General features: G+C 39.5%; 1 protein-coding gene across 4 annotated transcripts in view; it reads right to left on the bottom strand.

Annotated features, from left to right (window-relative positions):
* VCAN (versican) overlaps positions 1-25,317 on the bottom strand; it is a 120,555-nt gene that overhangs the window by 33,833 nt on the left and 61,405 nt on the right. For 2 of the 4 annotated variants that reach the window (XM_019965391.2, XM_019965392.2), the window contains 3 exons: positions 10,821-16,034; positions 7,465-7,578; positions 3,910-4,023 (listed from right to left, as the gene is read on the bottom strand). In XM_019965391.2, the coding sequence (XP_019820950.2) occupies positions 3,910-4,023; positions 7,465-7,578; positions 10,821-16,034 (5,442 nt within the window). The remainder of the gene's footprint in view (positions 1-3,909; positions 4,024-7,464; positions 7,579-10,820; positions 16,035-25,317) is intronic. The other 2 variants (XM_019965393.2, XM_070794009.1) reach the window with 1 other exon arrangement.

Here is a 25,317-nt window from a genome sequence, read left to right as displayed (position 1 = left end):
ATTAAATGATGATCAAATAGAAATCATTTTAACTTTCATAAAGCATCTCATGAAGATATTGAACCAGTTACATGTAAAAACGAACAAAATGGCCAAGTTTGTGAAAGTGGGGACACTGTGAAAACTCCACATTACCTAATGATCAGACGCCCCTCCCCTAAATTTTACTGATTGATGAAGATAACAAAACTCTATTAGATGAAATAAATGCTCATTTTATATGTCTGACTTGGGGGCCAAGCTGAAAGTCAGATTGTTTCCTGATTCTCACTCCATTTATTCCTCCTCCTATAACTCATTGTGGGAAATCATGCATGATGAGAGACTTAACTTTTTTCCTGGCTTCAGTGATTAAGCCAGAATCATAAAACAGATGCAGCTTATCTCTGAGAACAGTCCTTATTTCAGTTTAGTCTATCAGGCCTGTTGTTTAGTTAGAGCCAGCTGACTAATTGATTTCAACAATGTGCACTGGAAGTTTTGAGTTGTATTACAGAGTTGTTTGGACACCACCAATCTCATAGGAAAGGACTCAAGACACAGATAGGCAGTTTTATAACAGTAGCACTCAGAACCCAAGAAGGAAGCCTATTTTGGCTACTTGGAAATCGCGGGTTTTCTTTTGGAAAGTTCACATGGAAGATTTCAGAGGAGAAGTGGGAGGGGTGAAGAGGAAACAGATCTTTATATATGAAAGGGTTGCGGGGGCGGGGGAGAGGTAGAATCGGGAAATTTGTTAAAATATCCTTACTGCCAGTCAGTGCTGTGATACTGTAATAGCATCAGTTCAGTTCACTCACTCAGTCATGTCTGACTCTGTGACCCCAGGGACTGCAGCACGCCAGGCTTCCCTGTCCATCACCAACTCCCAGAGCTTGATCAAACTCATGTCCATTGAGTTGGTGATACCATCCAACCATAACCTTGGAAATTATCATTTATTTGAAGAAACACAGTTCAAGATTCTAGAGGATCCCTAGCTTACTGAATAATACATCAGAAAAAAATTATTCTCTACCCTCTTTCTTATCCTCTATTAGCCTAAACAGTTTTGGTCTGGTTTTCTTTGTCTTTTATCACTAAGAGAAAGTATTTTCCTCTTAAGTACAGAAAACCAAATGATCCTAAAAATTTAGATACATGACCATGACACTGCCCCAGTTCCTTTCTCAGTTAGCACATGTGTACAGAAAATAGAGGCAGTGTTTCTGCTAAAACCAAACAGGGACAGATTATTTATCTGTACTCTTCCAATGATTGTAAATAGATGTGCAAATACTTAACAGAGTGAATTTTTTTTAAAGAAGCCAAATAACCACACCAATTCACTTAATCCTTATTATTCATGAATTTAACAAACACATAATGAAGGACAATGTGTCAAGCAGCACCTTCTAGCATGCAATTCTGAAAGGAGTTATCAGAAGCAGTTTGTCTTTTCAATCTTAGCTAAAAATAATGTGATACACATCTTATTTATTAAAAGGCAATGCTTTCAGATGATGCTTTCTTAGGCATCAGTCTACGTTTGGGAATATTTCTTATGCTTTAAGACTCCTATAGTCTATAGGTTATACTACAAAGTCCCACATTTAGTTTGGCCTGTGTATGTTGGGGGAAGATGGGGAGATTACAACAACACTTGTTCACGACCACAGAGGCTGAAATTGTCATTCTTAAACAACCTCACTAAAACTCTATTCTCCTTATGCTATATAGGTAACGTTTTCAACACTCCTAACATATAGCCCACAAGCCTTAAGAAACTGTCAACACTCTGGCACTTCTGTTTGGCAAGATGTATCTTGACTTGGGGGCAAATTGTGTGTACAGAACTGTCCCTCCATGGTTCTAAGACCTTCTTCTAGATTTTAAGATCTGTTATCATTCCACCAAATGCGTCCCCTCTTTCAGAGTTGCTGGGAGTTGGGAAGTTACTAAAGCAGAGAACAGAAAAGGTCAGCTGAAGAAACAACAACACAGTCATCACCGAAATTTGGATAGAAAACTGTTTAGAGAACAATGCCGCTGTTAATGAAGAAAACATTTGTTCTTAGGCAACCTGAAAAGAGGAGAAAAAAATCTTTCAGTGTCCTGGCAGTAAATCACAGGAGCACAGCTGCATCTGGTAAACAGACTGGGGTAGTTATTCCTCAGCGAACCTTGCTGTAAGATAAAATAGAAGGTACCTGAAAGGCGATACCAGAAACAAGAAGAAAAATGAAAACTTTTTCTTTTTAATATTCTCTTAAAAGGAAGTAAAAGGTAATTGCCCCCAAACTTCCTTCCAAAGATGTTACTGCTGAGTCTATCAGCTTCACATATAAATAAAATGCTTTTCGTTAAGAGTTACTTCAGAAGAGTGAAGATGTTGAAGAAATCTGGGCTTCCCAAGGCCACTGAGGTTCATTCTTCCCACTCTCTAATTTACTAGCTGTGTGACCTTGAACACATCACTTTTCCTTCCTGGGCCTCAGTTTCTGGTCCACTTAACCCACAGAAATATTGCTGTCAGCCAAAGGAAATGGTGTACCTTGAAGCACGTGGTAAATTAAAAAGTAACCAACAAATAGTATCTCTTTGTATTCCCTGCCAAGAATTATGCTGAGTCAAGAAGATCAGAGCCTTTGTTTTGTTCAGAGCTCTATCACCCAGCACCCAGAACAGTGCCTGTAAGACTGCAGGTGTTCAGAACACTTGTGGCACAAATAATTTTTTGAATCACTCCTAGTACTGGGAACTAAGTGAAGCCAGAATCATTTTAACACATACAAAAGGCTCAAGCACCTCACCCTTTTGTTTTCTTCAAAAAATAGCATCTTTCCTACTGTTTTCTTTAAAGAAGAGGATCTTGTTTGGTCAATTATCATATTTATATTTTACAATTTTAAAACAGACCCATCCTATGCAGTAAGGAAAAAGAAAAGAAAACCCTAAAAAAGCCAAACATCATCCATCCCTTTCCTTTGGCAATTCAATGCACACTCCTTTTAGCTTTGCTTTAATTGTGTTGACATCCAGATTCATGCTGCAAAGCGGAATGTGGGGCCAGACCAATGTGTCTGAGTTATTAGACACTCATTTTCATTTTGTCTGGTGGAATGGAAGTTTGGCATTAAGCACTTTTATCAAAGCCAAACCACTGTATGACTTTAAGGAGAGGAAATCGATGTTCCAAAACTGAGTGTGCTGAGTATGCGATCTGTTTCTGATTGATGGGCTCAGAAATGTTACCGTTAACCACCCAAAATACACTCTCAGGTTGGCCATAAAATGCAAATTACAGGGATCACTCAATTCAAGCCATCATGAATTTAGGCCTTTCATTCAGAAAAAAATAGATTTTTCTTCAGTAGGAAAGAAACCTGGTTCATAATATCTTTTCTGTAGTATTTGCCAAGTCAAGGTGAATGTATTCACACAACTGCATTAACTCATTCTCCAGAGATGATCAACTATGAACAATAAGACCATTGAGTCTCAAATGCTGAGAGGAGAAAATAAAGGCAATTAACACTGAATTCAATATCCTTGGTACAAGCTACATATGTAATTAAGGTCCATGACTAGTCTGTCCCCAGGAAGAATATGTACCACAGTGTTCCTTTTGGTGGATGGATGTCCTTAAAGGCTCAGCATGCCTGTCTGCAATTCCATTCTATCAGTAAAACAAAAATGATCAAATGAACATTATTGTTCAAATGTTGTGAGCTAAAAACGCATCAGGAAACCTAATGTATTTTGGCAATCCGCGAATTTCCTCTGCAGAAAAGAATATACAGTATGGTCAAAATTGCTAACAACAACAACAATAAAATCCAAATAATTATGACAAAGGGCTGTCCAGAATTAACAGTTGAGATGAAGTATCAATACTGTTCTTCATGCACATGTTGCAAAAGCTCTTACCTTGCTCACAAAGTGCACCAACGTAGCTCGGGAGGCAGAGACACCTGAAGGTATTAAAACCGTCAATACATGTGGCTCCATTGCGACAAGGATTAGAATGACATTCATCAAAATCTATAATAAAAGCCACAAAAGTACTTTCAGTAAAAGGTCAAAAGATCCTATTTCATAAGATTGCCAGGTAAAATACAGGATAGCCAGTTACATTTGAATTCCAGATTAAAAAAAAGAAATTTTAGTACGTCACATCCTTTATTTAGGGCAAACTTGTACTAAAAACTTTTCTTTTTTAAATCTGAAATTTAAGTGTCACTGATCTAATATTTTTATTTGTTAAATCTGGCAACCCTAAGAAAATTTCAAGTATATTCAGAGTAAGGTCATTATCTCCATTGCTGTTAGATGAGTCCCATGAGCATTAAAACCAATAAAGAATCCCCCTAGCCTTCCCACCCCCAATTCTGACTCATGCTCTGACCACTTCAGTTGTGAAACACTGAAAATACTTCACTGGCTTCATAGCCTCCAGACCCTTCCCTTTCCAATATATCCTTCATTCAGCTGACTGTCATCTTCTTTAGGCACCATCAAGATAATTTTATTCACTGGCTTTTTTTTAATCTTTTTAAATGTTTAAATGTATTTTTCAATTTTTACAAAACTTTTAATTTTATATTGGAGTATAGCCAATTAACAATGCTGTGATAGTTTCAGGCGCACAGCAAAGGGACTCAGCCATATATACACATATCCATTCTCCCTCATTGGCATCTAAGCATTCCGCAGACACCGATTATCCAGGGTGGCAGTCGTCAGAATGTGGTCCCTGGACCAGCAGTATCGATATCACCTGAGAATATCAGAAATGCATGTTCCCAGGCCCATCCAAGACTTACTGACTGGTATTTGGAGGATGGGAACAACAAATTGTGTTTTACCAAGCCCTCCAGGTGATTCTCATGTACACTAAAGTCTTAGACTTTAGACTAGATCCCACTAGCTTTCCACTGTTCTTTCCCAGCGTTTCTCTCTCACAACCCACTAAGTAGGCATCCAGAATACTCGCGGTCCCCCAGACGCATCCTGCGTTTGCGGTCTCTGCTTTCGTTTGCTGTGTTGAGTCTTTCTCTCCCACTTATGAAAATCCTCCCTAATTTCAGTGTCTATATTGAATACAAACTTTCTAACAGACATCTATGATCTCTTGTGATGAAACTAATACCTTTATTTCATTGCATTTTGCAGTTACACTAAAAATTTAGTTAATGTTTATATAAGTATTAAAAATGAATATATGTGTGTTCGGTCACTTTGGTCATGTCCACCTCTTTGCGACCCCCTGGACTGTAGCCTGCCAGGCTCTTCTGTCAGTGGGGGTTCTCCAGGCAAGAATATGGAGTGGGTTGCCATCCCCTCCTCCAGAGGATCTTCTCAACGCAGGGATCTAACCCACATCTCCTGCATCTCCCATATAGCAGGCAGATTCTTTACCACTGAGCCACAAGGGAAGCCCAAAAATAAATATAAAAAATAAATTAAATTTCTAAGAGATATATGCTGTATTCTTACCTAAAGAAATGACCTTAGTAGAAATGATAATATATTAATATCATAATAATGGTTTTATATTGTTTGCTAAGTGCCAGTCATTGATCAAACAGTTTCACATATATTAACTCATTAAATTATTTTCAATTGATTGTAATGTGAAAAAAAATGGGGGTCACACATATACTTTTATACTGCACACATAAATTTGAGGGCTTCCCACGTGGCTCAGTGGTAAAGAACCTGTTTGCCAATGCAGGAGACCTATCTTGATCCCTGGGTCAGGAAGATGCCCTGGAGAAGGAAATGGTAACCCACTCCAGTATTCCTGCCTGGAGAATTTCTTGGACAGGAGAGCCTGGAAGGCTACAGTCCAGGGGATTGCAAAGAGACAGATAGGATTTAGCAGCTAAACCACATAAAATATGTAAATTTGATATTTAAGATATAATGATTTCTTAAGTGTTATCTATTGTGACTCGATGGACATGAGTCTCAGTGAACTCCGGGAGTTGGTGATGGACAGGGAGGCCTGGTGTGCTGCGATTCATGGGGTCGCAAAGAATCGGACATGACTGAGCGACTGATCTGATCTGATCTGATTGTGATCTCTGTCTTCACTGGTTAGCACACAAATAGAACTAGCTCTGTTGACTTTTGCTCTTTTTTTTTTTTTAAATATAAGCACTCTTTTAACATGAATGCTGGGGGTTTTATCTCAACATTTCTGTGTAATCTAAAGTATAAACTTTATTCAGTCATTATGAGAAAACCACTATGGTACTGCTAAAAGGAGCACCCGATGAGTAGCTCCCATCATTTTATTTCTTAGGGTCAAGGTCTGCTGCTACTGCTAAGTCGCTTCAGTCATGTCCAACTCTGTGCGACCCCATAGACGGCAGCCCACCAGGCTCCCCCGTCCCTGGGATTCTCCAGGCAAGAACACTGGAGTGGGTTGCCATTTCCTTCTCCAATGCATGAAAGGGAAAAGTGAAAGTGAAGTCGTTCAGTCGTGTCCGACTCTTCATGACCCCATGGACTGCAACCTACCAGGCTCCTCTGTCCATGGGATTTTTCCAGCAAGAGTACTGGAGTGGGGTGCCATCACCTTCTCTGAGGGTCAAGGTCTATATTTAGCCAAATCAAAACTGGAGTCCTTTTTAAAATTTTCTTCAGGAGAAGGAACCCCAAATAAGAATGGAAGTAAAAGGGACTGATTTAGTAAAGAGACAATGACGTTCTTTGGAATCCAAAGAGAGGAGGAAGACAACAATGTCACAGCTCCTCGAGGGAGAAATGGACTAGGCTGGTCTCTGGGCACAGCCAGAGAAGGTACTTTCCCATGACACGCCAGAGCAGCAAGTCATCTCAAAACATAAAACCTCCCTATTTTTTAAATTGTTGTTTAGTCACTATGTCATGTCTGACTGTGACCTCATGGACTGTAGCCCACCAGGCTTCTCTGTCTGTGGGATTACGCAGGCAAGGATGCTGGAGTGGGTCACCATTTCCTTCTCCAGGGGCTCTTCCCGACCCAGGGATCAAATCTGCGTCTCTTAGGTCTCCTGCATTGGCAAGCAGGTTCTTACCACTAGCGCCACCTGGGAAATCCATTTTTTAAATAGAGCTTTTTAAAAGAAATTTGCACTTAAATTGATAATTTATTGATACACAGATTTGGAGACAGATTAAAATTTTTGTCAGTATGTAAGCAAATACTGTATATCAAACTTTACATTTGTAAAGCCTGAGTGTGAAAACCACACATAAATACAACTGACCTCAGTAATCTTCCTTGAGTCCTGGTGATATCAAGAAAATTCAATAAACATCTATCCCTGTTTCCCATAGACTACTTAAATTACTCTATGATTTTAATTTCATCTAACACACCATTCATCTACAATGGGCTTCTCTGAAATCCTCTGATGGATCCAAGCAACATAAACTCTCCCCCAATATGTCTTCTGGAAAAGCACCATGGTCTTTCAGGGAAGAACATCTTACCAAGTTCACACCGATCACCACTGTATCCTGGCACGCAGGTGCACACGTAGGAAGTTTCAGTAGGATAACAGGTGCCCCCATTGAGGCACGGGTTCATTTTGCAACGATCAGGTCCTACCAGGTTCAGGAAAGTAAGAAGAGCAATTAGGCTCATCTCTCAGTTTCAACATATTTTAGCATAAAAATGCCGTTTTTTGCTACCATAACATAAGGCTTTACCATAGCACTACACATAAAAATTAAGATTAACTTTACTCTCTGGAGTGTTTCTTGGCATTATAACTAATTATTACAAATTGCGTCTATTCATTTCTGGAATCCAATCAATCATCATTATTTTTAAACAGTATTTTGTATGGTATCTGGCAACTAATTAATATATTCTACTGCAGATTTAGTTGGCATGATAATGGCAATTGATTTTAGTCAAAATGATTACACGTATGTGCACAGTGAATGGAACATGTATTCTTTTAAACGAGGTTAGTTCATGTGAAATGGCTGGATACACAGAACATGCATTCTTTTTAGCATTGGCTTGTTACCATCATTTAAATTATTATTGCCTTTTACCACTTAATGCTCAGAAACTTTTTCTTCGAAAGTGTGCACTGAAGTCTCTTCTGCTACATTAATATGCTTTTTCCAAAAACACGTTCCAATTGTACTCCTTTAAACTATACTTGAAGAAAAGCAACACATGGATTAAACTCTACTGTGTAAAAACAAACCCAAATACAAAAATCTCACCTCAAGTGAAACCCCAAAATTTTATTACAATTTTCTTATTAAAAACACAAAATTGACACTCCTAGGTGATCAATATAAAGGCCAGAGGTACAAATGTATAAGGAGAAAACAGTTTAATACATATTTTCTAAATCCAAGTACTTTTAGACTAACTGAGGCACATCTGTTATTCTGTAATATCGCATGGGTAATTATATTTATATTAATAGCTTATATATATTATTTGAACACTTTTCCAGAAGTGCTTGCTTCAATGTTTAAGAATCCAAATGAGAGCTAACCATTTTTTACAAAAGAACTGAAATAAATAGGCTATATAGTTTCAAAAATTTTAAGACCTGAAAGTCTGAAATAATTGCACATGAAGAAAAGAAGATATGCACTTATGAAACATGAGAAACAGGTATGGCTGTAGAAAATAACTGAGCCTTTCCCACCCAGGAAAGTCAAACTCACACTTTCTGAGTGTTAAGCAAATTCTGGACTACTAGAAAGACTTGATAGGGGCACATGTGCACGTGTGGGTTCATGATAATTAGGTTAATTCAGATGCTTGCAACTGTTTCTTCAAAAGTGACCCCAACTGTGCTAAGATTCTCCCTATAGTTCTAAAGATCTCCCTACTTTTGCCTTCTGCTTTTGAAAACACGCTGCTTAGATGACAAGGCTACAGTCAACAACACTTCTACATGCTGCTCTCAGTGCAAAACCAAAATGACACTAAAGTGAAAGTGGTTGGTAAAGTGACGTGCCACAGAAATGTGAAGTACAGCGTTACTCCCACCACAGACACGGGACATCATGATAGAGTGCAGGACACGGGCTTGGCGAGGGAGAGGGCTGTGAACTGAAGGCAGTTTCGATCAGGAGAACAGTTTTGTTTTCACTCATTTCATTCTTCCCTAAGCAGTGTGTAGTCATCTCGGAAAGTTGAAACTGCAGCAAATAGACCAGGGGATCCAATAGGAGCTTTTTTTATTGAATTCACCTAAAGTGACACTTGGTTTTGCAAGGACGCAAGCTCTGATTCTAGGTAAACATTACGAATTGGGCAACTGGTACACATTTCTCATTTGTCAAATCCAACTCTCTCTATAGATACAGTTATTACCAGTGATTTCTCTATCATATTTCCTCTAATCTGAAGTATATTTCAACTAAATTACAAAAGAATAAATATTGGCCAGATTACTAGGTTATCATTTACAGATTCAATCAAGAGTGACAAAAAAAAAAAAAAAAACACAAAAATCCATCAGCCACCTTTGATCAGATGTATTCACAAAATACTTCATCATTTATAAAAGTTACACTTTATGACTATTTCACTCTATCTGAAGCACAACAAAACTGAAGCATTGGTAGCACAAAAGATAAGGTTGCAACGCTCAGAAGAATAACTCTTAAGTATAGCCATGCTGTAAAAACATACTCATTAAAATAAAACATATTTTTAATCAGCACAGTCCTAGAAGTACTATTTTTTGGTTTCTTTTTTTCTTTTTCTAGGTAGCAACTAGGTGGTGATAGCTACTTACGGATTCCACTAACGTTATTATTCCCACCGTTCTTGGAAAACACCATTAAACTCAACTTTTCAACATTATCAACTAGACTAAAAGGAAAATAAATTCTACAGAGTAAATATTCCAAGATCTCTGCTTTACATGTAATTAAATATTATTCATTTTTATACTATATTAACAGAAAACCACCAAAGACCAGTGGAAAAAACCACCTACTCTGGAGCGAGGCCCATCTGGGTTCAAATACCACTTTACCATGATATGTGTGGCTACAACCCTGGGCCAATTACAGAGCCTCTCTGAACCTCCACCCCCTACCCTTTTAAATGGAGATAATAATGTACGCATTGTGGCCTTTCTGTGAAGCTCAAATGGCATAGTCTATATGAACCAGTATCAAATTCATGCTTCCTGTCTACTCAGCAAAAAACTAGAAATCTCTCAATAGGCAGAGTTTGAATATATACCGAATGAATACTCACTGTGGCTAGGCACTGTGTTAGAAGCATTAGGTAGACTACCTATCTAAAGCAAGGAAATTACACAAAAGTATGAACTTATAACCGATATTGTGTGAACCATGTTAAGTATTTATTAGAGTTACTTACTAGTCTCATTTGTAAAGGCCTGACAGATTTTAATATTGCCATAATAACACCCATTCATTAGAGTTTTGTTTTGTTTTTTTTTTTAATAAGATACTTTTCCTGTTCCTAAAGCTAAGATGTATAACTATGGGACCTAAGACAAAGTCATACGTAAGTTGTGGATAAAGTCAAATTGAATTTTTATACCATTAACAACTTCAGGTTTTCCATGTTGCAATTAAAAAAAAAAAAAAGAAACAACATGTTTCTTAAACCCAGAAAAATACAAAGTTTATCTTGGAAGCCCCCAGTCTATACTTACTTTCTTTGCATCTCATTAGGGAATCAATACTATGGCCTGTTCTGCTGTATGTGAACAATACAAAGAACCTTCACCCCTTTCACAGTACAACACAATTATATAAATAAATATGTTAGGACCAAGGGACTGTTTCCACGTTTGGAAACAGATTTATCAACATTGTGTCCTTACCTGGTAAATAGACTGCTGTGCCTTCCACTGACTCTTCATTAATGCCAATCAGGAAACTGGTTTCATTAGAAGTTTCCAGAAGGGGAAATGATGGTGTTGCAAGCTCAGTATTTAACTCTGTGGTGCTTAGTGTTGCCTGCTTATTAGAATCAAGCATCCTCGTCGGTACTTGCTGTTTGGGGGCCGCTACTGTGGAATCCTCCCCTCTGATCAAAGCTGCCTGTGTTTCAGGGCTTATTTCCAGAGGAGAAGGGATGGTGGGCCGCTCAGAAGTCTGTGGGCTGGGCTGAGGCACCACACCTGCCTCGACCCCGTGAATCACAGAAGCAGAAGTAGAATGTGGCCGCAGTGTAGCACCTTCTAACTTCGTTTCACTTGCAGCTGTGACAATAGCCTCAGCCTCAGGGGTTTCAATACTGGGAAACACCTTGACTGTTTCCCCAGAAACCTGGACACTGGTTGTGCTGTCAGAATTTTGGAAAATCTCAATTTCTTCTTGAGCAATTAGTTCTGTGGCAGAAGCCTCCGTTGGTTCTAATAGTTTAGGCTTACTTTCATCTTCTGAAGGCTCTGTGTCAGGAGGTAAGGATGGAGGCTCAGTTATGTGAAAGTCTTCTTCACTTGAGGGTTTGAAAGTCGCTTCAATGTTTGCAAGTTCTCCTGAGGATACTGGGGGTGTGCTGGCATCTGTACTTGGCAGAGCACTTGGCTGCAAGTCATCTGAGTGCTCAGAGTCTCCACTGCCTAAGTGGATGCTGAGTGGAGGAAATGATGGTGTCTGAGAGAGCAGCTCTGAAAAAGCTGAAACTGTGGATGTGTCGATGGAATCCGGCAGACGGGCTCCTTCCATCACATCAGGTGCCTCTGTTAAACTCTGAGCCGTAAGGTAGGCAGTACCAATACTTACGTAGGGGGTAGGATCTGTCAGTGCCTCCTCAGCCCCAGAAGAGAACTCTGGTTGGAAAGAGGGACTTACATATTTCTTTGCTTCATCCTCATTCTGTGTCCTTTCCAAATAGCCCAACGTTGATATGACTTCACTTTGGTCTGCAATAGCTTGGCCATCAGACAAAGTGCTTGATTCAAAGATGTCCTCCAGGGTTTTGGCTTCAGTTTTTGACTCTGGATTAACTGTGGCAGACTTACTAGGAATGGGCAGAGATGTGGCTGTGGGAAGCAAAACGTCTAATTCTGTCTCTGAGCTAAGGACGGGGATCCCAGTCGTGAAGATAAAGTCTGTGTGATCTAATGGATTTCTGTCTTCAGGAGCCTTCGATTCAGGTGTTGCCTGAGTGTAATTAGCCAGCAGAATATCACCAGAAGCCTCAAAGTTTTCCTCGGTTGAAGACAGGTTAACAGCTGCCTCATACTTCTCTTGAACTTGAGTGCTCTCTTCACTACTGTCAGGCGGTCCCGAGGGTACTTCTGGATCCAAGTCCGTCTGCATTCCAAGGATGTCTTCATATATTGGTTTAGTGTGATCAATATCTATGATAGTATTTTTATCTGATGTGAGCTCAGGTATAATTTCAAGGATGGTACTCTCCGTCATTGTCAATATTAAATCCTTGTCCTCTTTGTCCAGATCTATAATAATACTTTCAGTGGCTTTTCTTTTGTCGGGTTTCAGCGTGGAATCCTTGAATCCCCAGAAATGGTCTTGGAAACTATCTGCCGCACCTTCTGTGGCCTTCTCATATGATGCTGTGCTTGCCGGTGTGCCGGTTGCTTCAGGAGAGCCTTCTCTCTGCTCAGGATGAAGCGGCAGCACCATTGAAACTGTCGGGAATCCATTAACAGTAACAGCTTCGACACTTGGAACCTTGGGATGTTTTTCCAGGGATCTATCAGAAACAAATGTGGTGCTTCCTTGCCTAGTTGCCTGAGTCATTCCAGAAGCGTGGACTTCTGCACCAACGGCATCCAATTCCCCAGAACCTTCTCCAGAATGTTCATAAAACAGGTCAGATGGTTTCGGTGTTGATGTAACAAATCCTTTGGCCATTTCAAGATCATATGTTCTAGCCAGAAAATCAGTGGCAGGGGTTGCTGTTTCTTTAGTTTCTGCTGTCATAGAATTCTCGCTAGAGACTTGATCAGTCAGAGGCTGTGGTCTACTGGTCTGGATTTCTTCTGCCCTACGGTGCGTCTGATTTTGAGGCTGTCCGGGGCCTGTGGAAAAAGTGAGAGGTGCCGTGAAGGGCCCTTCTGTTCTGGCGTCACTTAAAATTTCTGGTAGCGTTGTGCTGGATGCTGTCTCACCATCTTCAAAAATGCTGTCTGTTTTGGAAATGAGTGGTCTCATTTCATTTGCTACATTTTCCATTCCCTCATAGTCTCCACTTGTATCATTTAAGATGCTGGCTTCTAAACTTTGTACTTGAGAAGTCAGGGGATATAATGTGCTAAGGACTTGTTCTATTTCAGTAAAATTCACTGATCCTAGAGTAGGCAAAACTTCTTCCCCAGATCCCAGTCCAGAGAATATAAGATCTGTATCTGACTCTTTAATTATCGGGCTCGTAACTTTGGGAAAGGGTTTTATACTCTCTTCCTCTTTGACGGTTGAACCTGCAATTACACTTTCAGCTGGTACTGATTCAGTCACTGAGGCAGTAGCTAAGAAAAAATGGGATTTTTCAGTAACTTCAGGGAGACTAGTGTACAATACCAAGCCCTTTGAATCTAGAGTTGGAGTGGACACGTCAGCTAAGGAAATGACTTCCTCCTCCATTCTCTCATCAGTACTGTAAGTTTTCTTTGTCGTTAGTGTGAAATAACCTGTAGTTTGGAGTCCAGGTTCAGGAAATGTCTGTGAATCAAAAGTTGTTTGTTCTGGTGCAACAGAGCTTTGAAGGGGTTCAAAAGATTCTTGCTCTTGAGTCTTTTCCTCTGATACTATTTCACTTCCATTTCCTTGCCTTACAGGGTTGACTTCTTGTCTAGGCCATAATTCGTCTGGCTCCACAGTTGGGGGAAAGTCCATTGAAACTGTGTGATTCTCCTTCACCTCCCCCTCTTCAGTTGAAGCTTTAGTACTCTCAGCTTCTGCTGTTGGCAAAATGGTGGATCTTTGATCAGTTTCATTGATAGCACCTTCTTCTCCCAATCGTTGGTCAATAAATGGGGAATCTGTTCCAGAGGCTTTTCCCGCGGCACTGGGAAACACTTGGTCAACAGAGCTGCTTACTGAGAGCAAGGGCTCACCTGAGCCCTCAGCAGAGGCTGTGAATTCTTCCCAAGGGAAGGCTGAGGTGCTGACCAAGGTGCTGCCAGGTTCTTCCGAGTCAGCAGTGTGGTTACTGAGGTCCGAGGTAGGTGTTACAGATGGTAACATCTGGGTATCCTTAAATGCTGCATCCCCTGAGCCTTCCATCATCACTATTTCTTCTTTTGTTATGGGATAAGATACTGTCGAGTATTCTCTGAAGTCACCACTGAAATCTTCCTCCAAAGGAAAATCTGTAGAAAAGCCCTTTATTTCTGCCCTGTGAGTTGGCTCTCCTGAGATCTCTGAAACCAAGTTTTCCTTAGATGTTTGGCTTATAGTTTCAGCAACCTCCCTGACCACTGCAGTACTGAAGACTTGTTCGGTTGGCTCAAAAGGGAATACAGTTTCCACATTTGGAGACCAAGTGCCAGCTGCCTCCTCTTCAGCTAGAATTTCAGGCTCTAAATTTAATGAAAGTGAAGAAACAGTGGTGGTTTCTGGGTCAACAGCAGCTTCTCCGGAGCCCTGCTCCATAAAGAGAGAGACGGGGCTCCCTGGGACAGTAGGTGACCCTTCCAGAACCCCAGGTTGACTGCTAAGGCTGGGATCTGTGGTCTGTGCTGCCAGATTGTCTAAAACTTCTGTTTCTGTAAAGACAACGGTAGAACTTGTCGTTTCCCTTTCAGACTGTGTGGGTGTCATCTGGGACGTGAAACTCTTCCTAGTAGCAGCTGCTGAATCATCAGGTGGAGTTTCACTTGAGCTTTCTAACTCAGAGGGTGAAACAAACTGATCTAATCGCTGTGTAGGGGAATGTACCTCAACTGTAGAAGCTGTACCTGTAGTTCCCTTCTCCTCCTCTTTCCTTGCTGTTTCCTCCAGAGGTGGACTGAAAACCCACTCATAAGTGTCTGTCTCCCTTACAAATTTGGTAGGCACTACTGCAGAAACCTGTTCAGAAATTGAATATACAGTGGTTGTAGGAACATCCACAAGGCTCTCCGTGATCACGATCTTGCTGGTGTCTGAAGTAACGCGGGGGTCTGTAGTATTTCTCTGTGATAAATCAGTTATCATGGCAAATATTTTATCTTTGTCTTCTTCTGCTTCCCCAGAGCCTTCCGGAATTGGAATTGAAGGACTTCCCGAGAACTCGACAGTGTGTCTAGGGGTTATTTCCACCCAGCTTTCTACTGTGGACAACGGCTCATCAGACTGTGGAGTGCCTGTTAAGATAAATGATGCATCCTCTGAGACAGGTGCTGATACAGAACTTGCAACCATACTTGGAGTATGTGTGGTAGAACTTTTTTCTGCCTCTTCACCAAACGTTCCTTCGGTAGCCCCTGAAAAGATGATTTTTTGAGATTCCTGGTCAATGGCAGCATCTCCTGAAGACTCTTCTGGAAACAGAGGTACCGATTCAGCATGTTCATGCACCAGATGATCAAGTTCAGGATTTTTCTCTGTGATTGAGTCTGGCCCCTCAGTGGCTTCTCCCTCATGGATTGAGGCTGTGGGGAAAATATCAGGCTCGCCACTTGAGAAAGGCTCTGCTGTTTCAGGGTAAATCTCGGGTCTCCACGTAATTTCAAGGGACTCCGTTGTTTCTTTAGATTCATTAGGTTGCATGGCAGTGGACAGTCCAGCATGGGTGATTATAAACTGATGGCTATCACTTTCACTGCTGTCTGAAAAATTTTGAGAAGGTGCAACACTTTCGAACTGGCCACGCCTAGCTTCTGCTGCTTCTGGGTCCTTGGGAACAGTGGTAACTACATGCTTCCCATTTATGTACTGCACGGATGGGGTGGTCGTGACATCAGTGGCATTGGCACACTCCTCATCTTCTTCATCCTCTTCACTGTGCAACATACCAAGTAACTCAGGTAAAATTTCAGCAATTAGATCGTGCTCTGGATCTGTTTCTTCACTACAAGGCTCATCTTCTTTAGATTCTGAATCTATTGGATGACCACTTACACTGAAATCACTCATTCGACCTGAAAAAAACAAAGAGTTTTCACAATACTTAAATAGAAGATTTGGCAGTGTACGATAGAAGAAATCGATAGCAAGGCTGGCTGATCACACTCTCACACAAAAAGAAGGATTCAAATCTGTTCACAGTAAGAGCAATCACCCTTCTACACATGGTTCTCAGTCTTCGCATTTGCTGTTTGATATTAACAACGGGAAAGATAAATCCAATTGTAGCAACAGGTCACAAAAGCTCTTCAACATGTTTAACAAAACCACATCCTTAAAACGAAACAAGGCACCAGGTACACACAGTGTAATCATGAAATGGAAGAATTCATCTCTGTTCAAACTGGAAAAAAAGAATTTCAAGTTAAGATCCCTTCACGAGATCATACAGAAAAAAGTAACTGTTGTCCTTCATGTTGGTGAATGCAAAGATACCCTCTATTGAATAGGGAAGTGAGAAGCAATTTCTTCTAGCCTCCTGTCATAATTTACTCTAGAGAAGACTGTTTTTAGAAAAGTAAAAGAGAGGTTTCTTTACAGCCCTTTCACAGTGTGATGACAATCCTGTCCCACGCAACAGTAAGACAAGACTTAGCTGTGTAATAAACTGCAGCCACATTCCATGCACAAGGGCAGGAAGCCCTGGGGAGGAGGGGCTGGGGGTCTCCTTGCAGGGCTGTCTCACAGAAAGCACCAGGAAAGAAGAGCCCCCCACACCTTTCCAGCTTTATCTGTAATGAGAGGTGATCTGGCCTGGGGCAATTGTCATTCTTTTCATTAACCTTTTCTCCAAAAGAAGTTCAGGAGTCACTTCTAAACATTAGAACTAGCATACCTGATATAACACCTATCCTCGGAACATTTCCTAGACTGTAGATTGCCACAGGGTATCAACCACTAAGCCCATCTGTCTTTTCTCTCTCCAAAAATCCACCAGCAAAGCTCCTCATCCAAACACCAGGAGGGGGACATTCTCAACCCTCATTTGCATCGGAGTGGAATTCAGTGGTCCTTGGAGAGGGTTTCAGAATCACGGCAGCACGGACAGGTACCTGTGGGTGTTCTGACCCCAGGAAAGACACAGAGAAGCTCGTAGGGTTGCCCGGGGTCTCGCCCTCTGGTCCCGGGAACACTGTTGCAGATACAGCTTTCAGCCTAGCCCTGATCCATGCCACACATGCTTAGGTTGAACCTGAGAACTTACAGGAGGAATAATAATTACAACGACGGAATCACTCCTACCCTCTATTGGTAGGGAAATGGCTTTTGTTGTCAGAAGCCACTCCCCGTCACCCAACATCTAACATTTCCTGATGGCAAAAAAGAAAAACACTCTATTGAGACGGTAGCAATATTGTCTGTATTCTTTGCATGCGTGTGTGTTTCAGTCATGTCTGACTCTTTGCCATTGTATTCTCTGTGTCAGCATAAATACAGAAGTATATGAACATCCAATAAAAACTCTACAGAGCTCCTTCTGTTTTTAACTATGGTTTGCTAATTAAAAAAAGAGAGACCGCAAAACGTTTATGTAAGTAGAAGATATATTGTATTTACATTAATCCCTTTCACTCTAATAAAAACAAAAAAGAAAACTTTTTTCTCTGTATCCCATCTTCACTATATTGCCACCATAAAATATTAGTACTATTTGTGTCAGAGTAGGTCACTCTTCCCTACTACATGTGCGTCCTATTTAACTTTCACACACTACAAATCACTCCTTATATCTCCACTGAATACATTCGGTGCCTCAATCATGTAAACAAAGTGGGATAGGTATTCAAATGAACAAAAAATACTGCTACCCTAAACAGAAATGTGATCAATACATAACTCTGGCATATTACAAAAATATAAAACCCCACCTAGAGGGGTGGGATGGGGTGGGAGGTTGAAGGGAGTTTCAAGAGGGAGGGGACATATGTATTAGCTATGGCTGATTCATGTTGATGTAGGGCAGAAATCAATACAATACTGTAAACCAATTATCCTCCAGTTAAAAAAAAAAACAACTAAAAAATAAATAAACAGATGGCCAACAGGGACCTACTGTATAGTACAGGGTACTGTGCTCAATATTCTGTAATAATCTAAATGGGGAAAGAATTGAAAGAGAATTTACATATGTATATATAGAGCTGCATAACTTTGTTGTATACCTGAAACTAACACAACATTGTAAATTAACTATAAACCAATATAAAATAATACCTGTGGCGGATTCATTTTGATATTTGGCAAAACTAATACAATTATGTAAAGTTTAAAAATAAAATAAAATTAGAGAAAAAAAATAAAAAAATAAAAAAATAAAATAAAATAAAAATTTTAAAAATTAAAAATATGTACTAATATAGATGATTTCTGCCACAGAAGTTACAGCTATTCCTAATTGCCAAACTCACAGAAGTAACTAAATGCCTTACCTTTGTTTTCAAAAAAGGGTAAGTTCATTTAATATTAGATCATAGAAGTTATTACTCTGATCTTATACTGTCTCATGGTGTATGTTTTAAAAGAAAACATCTTCAGATGACAAATACCTTTTAATATAGCTTGTGTTGAAGGCTACCTCTCACTAAGGAAAAAAGAATGTGAGAGAATATATATGCATATTCTTATATAGGTATATGAGAGAATGCATCTTTAAATGCCTTCTGTACAAATGAATCTTTTGAAATATCACATATATAACCTTATCTAATCACTAAATCAAGCAGCCTCATTGTTAATACTATTTGAATACAGTTGAGTGAAAGCGTGTTAGTCGCTCAGTTGTGTCCGACTCTTTGCAACCCCGTGAACTACAGCCCACAAGGCTCCTCTGTCCATGGAGTTCTTCTCAAGGTAAGAATACTGGAGTGGGTTGCCATTTCCTTCTCCAGGGGACCTTCCCGACCCAGGCATTGAACCCAGATCTCCTGTGCTACAGGCAGATTCTTTACCATTTGAGCTACCATGAAGCTACACTCAGTTAAACGATTCTGTGAAACTTTGTAGAATTTAACAGGAACTTCAAAAATATGCCAATTTTAAATTGCTTATAGTGCCCGGAGAATCCCAGGGACGGGGGAGCCTGGTGGGCTGCCGTCTGTGGGGTCGCACAGAGTCAGACACGACTGAAGCAACTTAGCAGCAGCAGCATAGTGTCATTTAGCATATCACCCTTTTCATTAGGTTTCATTAGGTATAAATATCATGAGAACTCATTATGAAAAATGATCACACATACAGTCTAAATTTCCACAACACCTTGCACTTAAATACAGAAAGAATTTCAATAAGAAGCATAGGTGTGTGTCAAGCATATATAAAAAAATCCCCATCACATTTTGTACCTCTGTATAAGCAGTGGAGATTAAACTAACTACTCAGCCAAGCTTCTCCAGCCAAACACAAGGATACATAAGGAAATAACTGCTTGATAGTCTTTATTTATAAACTCCTAGGCTGGGAATAGGGTAAAAATATTCAATGTTATTATAGATTCCTATGAATTTCTAAATAAATTCCTTACTTTTTAGAAAAACAAAATGGATATAAACATATCCCATGAACTTCTTAGTGAATAATTATAGATAGAGGTTCATTAGGTATGATGTTGGTAGCTCTAAAAACAAGTGGGGTGGAAAAAAGCAGAAAGAAGACACAGAGGCCTGTCAGTGTGTCAAATGTCAACATGTCAAAGGAACTGACACTCTGACGCTCACTTACATGTTTTACAAAGGAAAAGAATAATTTAAAATAAAATGTTTTCCTAGTAAAGAAAACAAAGAACTCATTGTAAATCAACAATTTTTGTAATAATTTCATTGACTATCAACTCATTAAGTCTATTTAATTCAATTAATTAAATTCCCTGACATTCACTTTATGTTCTCTAATTGCAGTTCAATGAACAGAGTATAATATTCTTTTAGCCCATTTTCCACTTGGATAAGGAACCCTGACATTTCTTATTGCTCATAAATCTGAGGACTCCCTTAGCATTTTAGACCAGTGTGTTAGAATATTTCACCAAAAGACTCAACTGTTAGATGCAATTTATTCCATTTTCTAACCTAAATAAATACCACAATACTTCAATCACAGCCATAAACTTCACAACACAGCTCAGCATCGTACTGGGTTTTGCATGCAAAATTAAATTAACTCCCACAACCATGCATGGCACCCAAAAATGCAATCTCCCCAAGATCAATTGATTGCACAAAATTTACTAAATACTTATTCTCTATGAGACTATATGGCAGACTCATATTTACCAACTTTACAGAAACCTATGGCCTCCAAGGGTGTCTTCCAAATCTTTCTCTTTCTCTCTGAAACAAGTCCTCATGCCAGTAGGTTAGAGAAATGACCTTCCTATAACTCTTTTTGCAAAGGACACTTTGTGATTGTATGTAATGCAGATGTACCAATCATTACATTTAAATTAGAATTCTTTTATCTACCTGCCTTCCAAGTACCTGATCTGCCTTGCCTCAGAATGGCAGAAAATACAGAAATACTTAAGCAATTTCATCTTATACTTCTCATTGTTCTTTGAAGTTGGACTGACCAAATAACTATCAGTGCATCATAATAAACAGTGATTGAGAAGATATATTTCAAAAGGTGCTCATTAAATATGAGCACTGTAAAAATGCTCAACTTAACAAGAATTCTTAAACAAAGATATGAAATGTGACATAAAATTCTTTGGTTTTCTTTTCTGAAAGGAATCTTCTCACAATTAACTTATCAGTGAAAAGTGAAAGTGAGGTCGCTCAGTTGTGTCCGACTCTTTGCTACCCCATGGATTATAGCCCACCAGGCTCCTCCATCCATGGGATTTTCAGGCAAGAATACTGGGTGGGTTGCCATTTCATTCTTCAGAGGGTCTTCCTGACCCAGAGATTGAACCCAGGTCTCCCTCATTGTAGCCAGACGCTTTACCATCTGAGCCACCAGGGAAGTCTTAATAACTTACCAGTATTTATTATTAAAATAAGTTGTGTTCCAAATGGTTTCTTCTGATTTCTTAATATTGGTTCAAGGGTGAGGAAAATATTCATTGCCCAGGGCTTTGAAGACAAGTTTTTTGGCCAAGAGATTCTCTACAGATGAATCGACATTTTATTCTCAGCATGGCAAACTTGTTTTCATACTTTAAAAATGTCATGAAGGGCTTCCCTGGTGGCTCAGTGGTAAAGACTCCACCTGCCAAAGCCAGAGACACGGGTTCAATCCCTGATCCAGGAAGATGCCACGTGCTGAGGAGCAACTAAGCCCGCGCACCACAATTATTGAGCCTGTGTTCTAGAGCCTGGGAGCCACAACTATGGAGCCCACGAGCCGCAAGTACTGAAGCCTGTGAGCCCTAGAGTCATGCTCTGCCTCAAGAGGACCACTGCAATGAGATGCCCACGTACAGCAGCTGGAGAGTAGTCCCCAGCTCACCACGACTAGAGAAAAAGCCTGAGCAGCAACAGACCCAGCAGAGCCAAAAATAAATAAATAATTTTTGTAAAAAGTCACAAAATCGACTTAGGATAGACAGGTGAATTCACTCCTGCCACTGCCACCTCCATCTCACCCATATTCCAATTTGCTCCTCTTTATTTAGTTTCTGAAGTTACTTCTTCATCCCCCTTTCTTGCCACCACCCTCACTCACCATGCATATTATGAGAGAGTTGCAAGAGCTATTATTGCAAACCAGAAAAGTTTCTTTGTAGGGTGTGTGACCGGTGGGGGGTGTGGAGGGGAGTAGGGAACACCTGTGTTTCTGTGAAAGCAAGTATTTCATCATGAAATTGTGATCTGCTCTATTTTGTACTAACAGTGCAACCTCATGGAATAATTAATGACCCCAGCTCTGAGGTGAACAAATTCTTACAAAAGACGACTCTATTTTAGAATTTTATTCTAGGGTGATATAACTTTTATTTGGACTGCAAGAGTCAAACCACAGAACTCTACACAGCGTATGTATAATCTTTTCTCTGTTTCTATGAATGTATTTTAACAGCTTGAATATACCACGCTAATAGATTTTTTTTAATGGCATTTCACACAAAGCTTTATTGCTAGCTGACCTCAAATTACTCATCAAGTATATTTAAGTACTTAATGGCAAAATTTTGTAGACATAGCACAAGTCTTACAATCACACTGTTAGCAGACACAAAACATAGTTGCTAAGATGCAGAGGCAGCTGGCTAGAGTCCATGTTTTCTATAGGGAATTCTACAATTTAAGAGCTTTTAATCAAATATAAGTATATACCAATCCACTCAGTGGAGAGATACTAGGATCACATTTCTCTATTAAAATAGATTTCAATGTGTGGAAAAAAAAAGATTTTGGTTCCTTATTTAAAAAATACAATAGACAGCCATACTGAAGTACTTGAGAAACACTTTTGGAATTTAAATAGAGAAAACTTGAAGTTGTCTAAGATATTTAAGTTTTCTGACACATACCTATGAATCTAATATATCCAGACATAAGCAAATGCTTCAATTTCATTCACCATTGAAATATTCTTAACTAAAATAAAATGCTAGCTGCCACCTTGTCAAACAATGAAGACTACCTAATGTGCTTTTCCACTAGGTTGTCTCAGACATTCCAAATTTCCCAACATTTTCAAAATTTGAGACACTAAAAATGGTGCCAAAGTGTTGAAAAAATAAATGACATTAGTGATCAAGATATAAATATCTTCCCCAAATCTTGTCACTTGTTTTCATATGCTTAAATTACTTTAATAATTGAAAATCACGTGATATTTAGATCAACGCGCAATCCCTCCAGAGGTAAGAGATTAAACTAGAGGCCAGGAGATCAAGATTGGATTCTGTGACCCGTGTCTCCCTGTTAGCTCTGCTAGCCGAGGTTCATTTGGTGTACCACCCATGCATGCTATCGGACACTGACAGCTCCTGCTTGCTGAGAAAGGAGCTCAATATTTCTCAATTCATGAATTTTACACCCAGAAAGAGTAATAAACAATATAAGCGTTTCTGATGGCCTCACTTTTGAGGCAGACATGTTATGGGGATGATAAATGGGAATCATCTCTTTTCCCAGCTTCAGATAATCCTCTAATAATGCTGTTCTTTCAAGTGGAAAGAATGTGTTTAGATACAGTCATCTGCTCTAAGTGAGCTTAAGGAGTTACCACTGAGTGTGGGCTTTTCTTGCTTATAGAAGAGGCCCAAGGGACTCCCTAACTTCCAATTTTTAAAGGGTAAGGGCTTTCCTGGAGAGCTTAATCAAGTAATTTTGGGCCCTTCAAGCATTTTTGAACAGTAAGATAAAGAGCTGCATGAAAAAGAAGGCAGGTTATTTCAGTTTGTAAATGTTTCCTTGAAAGCAGAGCAAATGACAAAAACCAATTATTGGGCAGTACTTACTTTTCTTATCTTTTTCATGTTAGTTCCCCATGATTGTCAAAACTTTTCATAGATGAATAGATGACAGATAATGACTAGATGCCCAACACCAGAAAAATACTTTGGTCAAAATCAAGGATTCAAATTTAGGTAAAACACTTTGACATAAGTAAAACGAATGCCCCTCATATATGTGTGTGTGTGTGTGTATCTCAATACTTCCTTCTAAGCTCTCCAATTACAGCTACTAAACTGAACTTTACCAAACATCAGTTTGTTTTCATTACAACACTCCCTTCTTCAAAAGTTACCTCTTCCAACTGACCTCTTCAATAGCATGTTCAAACAGCTCCATGGCTGTCCTCACATTTATCCTCATCCTCTCATTCTCTGCATCTCTGAGTTGGATGCAGAGAAATCTATGCCCCCATCTCAATATCCTCCTCATTCCCAACTCACACTTCTATTCAACAAGAATCCTCCTGCCCCAAACTTGGAATGCTTCATAAACCCTCCTTGGAGCTTCACTCCTGTATTTATGAATGATCCAGCTGAAGTCTCCATTCCTCCAGTCTGTCTTCACTAAAACTCCTCAGCCCGAACTGGTTGTGTCTTTCATTTGTATGCCATAGGACTTATGTCATATTGTTTCTTATTTATAAATTCCCTAGTGGGTATTATATACTTGTCTCACCTTCCTTACTAACTTCTATGTTCCGTAAAGTGAAAGGATCTTTTAAACATGTAAAGCTTTCCTTATTCTAGCCACTTAGCTTCTCTTTGGGAATTTAGTTGAAAGAATGTCTACATAGTTATTTATCATCAAGAATGGAAACATTTACATTTACTACTTTGACCCTTTCTTTTAAATATCTGCATTTTTTCTGGTCCTGAAGAAACTGTTTTTTGGCTGCAATAATAGCTCAAATTCTGAGACACAACTAAAAGAAACACAGATAATGCAAATATTAAAGACTTCTATGGCTATGAAAATCAGATAATCTAAGTGGGCAGGCATAGTCTCAATATTATTTTTTATCATTCTTTTCCTTTCCAAATATAGAATCCATATAGGTTTATCTCAGGGCAATACTCACTATTTTTCTCAAGTGGAAATATATAATGAACATATTTACTTTGTCAGTATAGTCAAAAGAATCCTTAAGCCATGAGCATATGTATTTCCTTTTAATTTCCATGCTGATAGAGAGAAAGTAATACGGGTATGGCAGTGTGAGGTATGCAGGTCTGTATAATTCAAGATACATTCTCCACCCCTCACGATCACTTTTGATCCAATTACAATTACTCTGAAATGTTAAAAAACATAGGTTTCCATTATAGTTAATTCTATTTTCTTCCTTCCTTACAGATGTCAAGGTTCATTTAACATGTGTGAGAAAAGCTACACTTCCCAAAATGTGATAAAGGCCAGCATTTCATTTAGGGGAGACTGAATTAAACATTTTTTCCCCCTTAAAACTGGTAAAATACAACTTAAACTTGCAGAGGTTTAAAGCAACCCCTTCCCCAATATGTCTATATTTCAAGGTCAGAAAGCCTTTACTTTACTGTAGGGTTCAACATTCTCCAGGAATAAAGACTGCATGCATTAAAAAAATACAGACGTCTAATACTAAAAAAAGAAGGCAAATTTAAGAAAAGAAACAAAAAATATGAAGGCCTGGGTCCACTAGAAATTCAGATTCAAGTTGTCTAGTGGGGGTTGGGAGAGTGGACATTTTTATATGGAGGCTCCCTGGTGATTCTGATATAAAGCCAAGGTTGAGAAGCAACATGAGCAGAATTTGTGCACTGGGGGATTTCCTGGGGCTCCTTCAAACCCCTGCACAGAATGGCATCACTGTCGGTCAGCTGCTGATACCTGGTTGGTGCTGTTCTGTGGCCTTCTG

This window comes from Bos indicus, chromosome 7, assembly GCF_029378745.1.
Source record: "Bos indicus isolate NIAB-ARS_2022 breed Sahiwal x Tharparkar chromosome 7, NIAB-ARS_B.indTharparkar_mat_pri_1.0, whole genome shotgun sequence".
Classification (NCBI taxonomy): domain Eukaryota; kingdom Metazoa; phylum Chordata; class Mammalia; order Artiodactyla; family Bovidae; genus Bos; species Bos indicus.
This window is presented reverse-complemented; position numbering and strand designations above follow the sequence as displayed.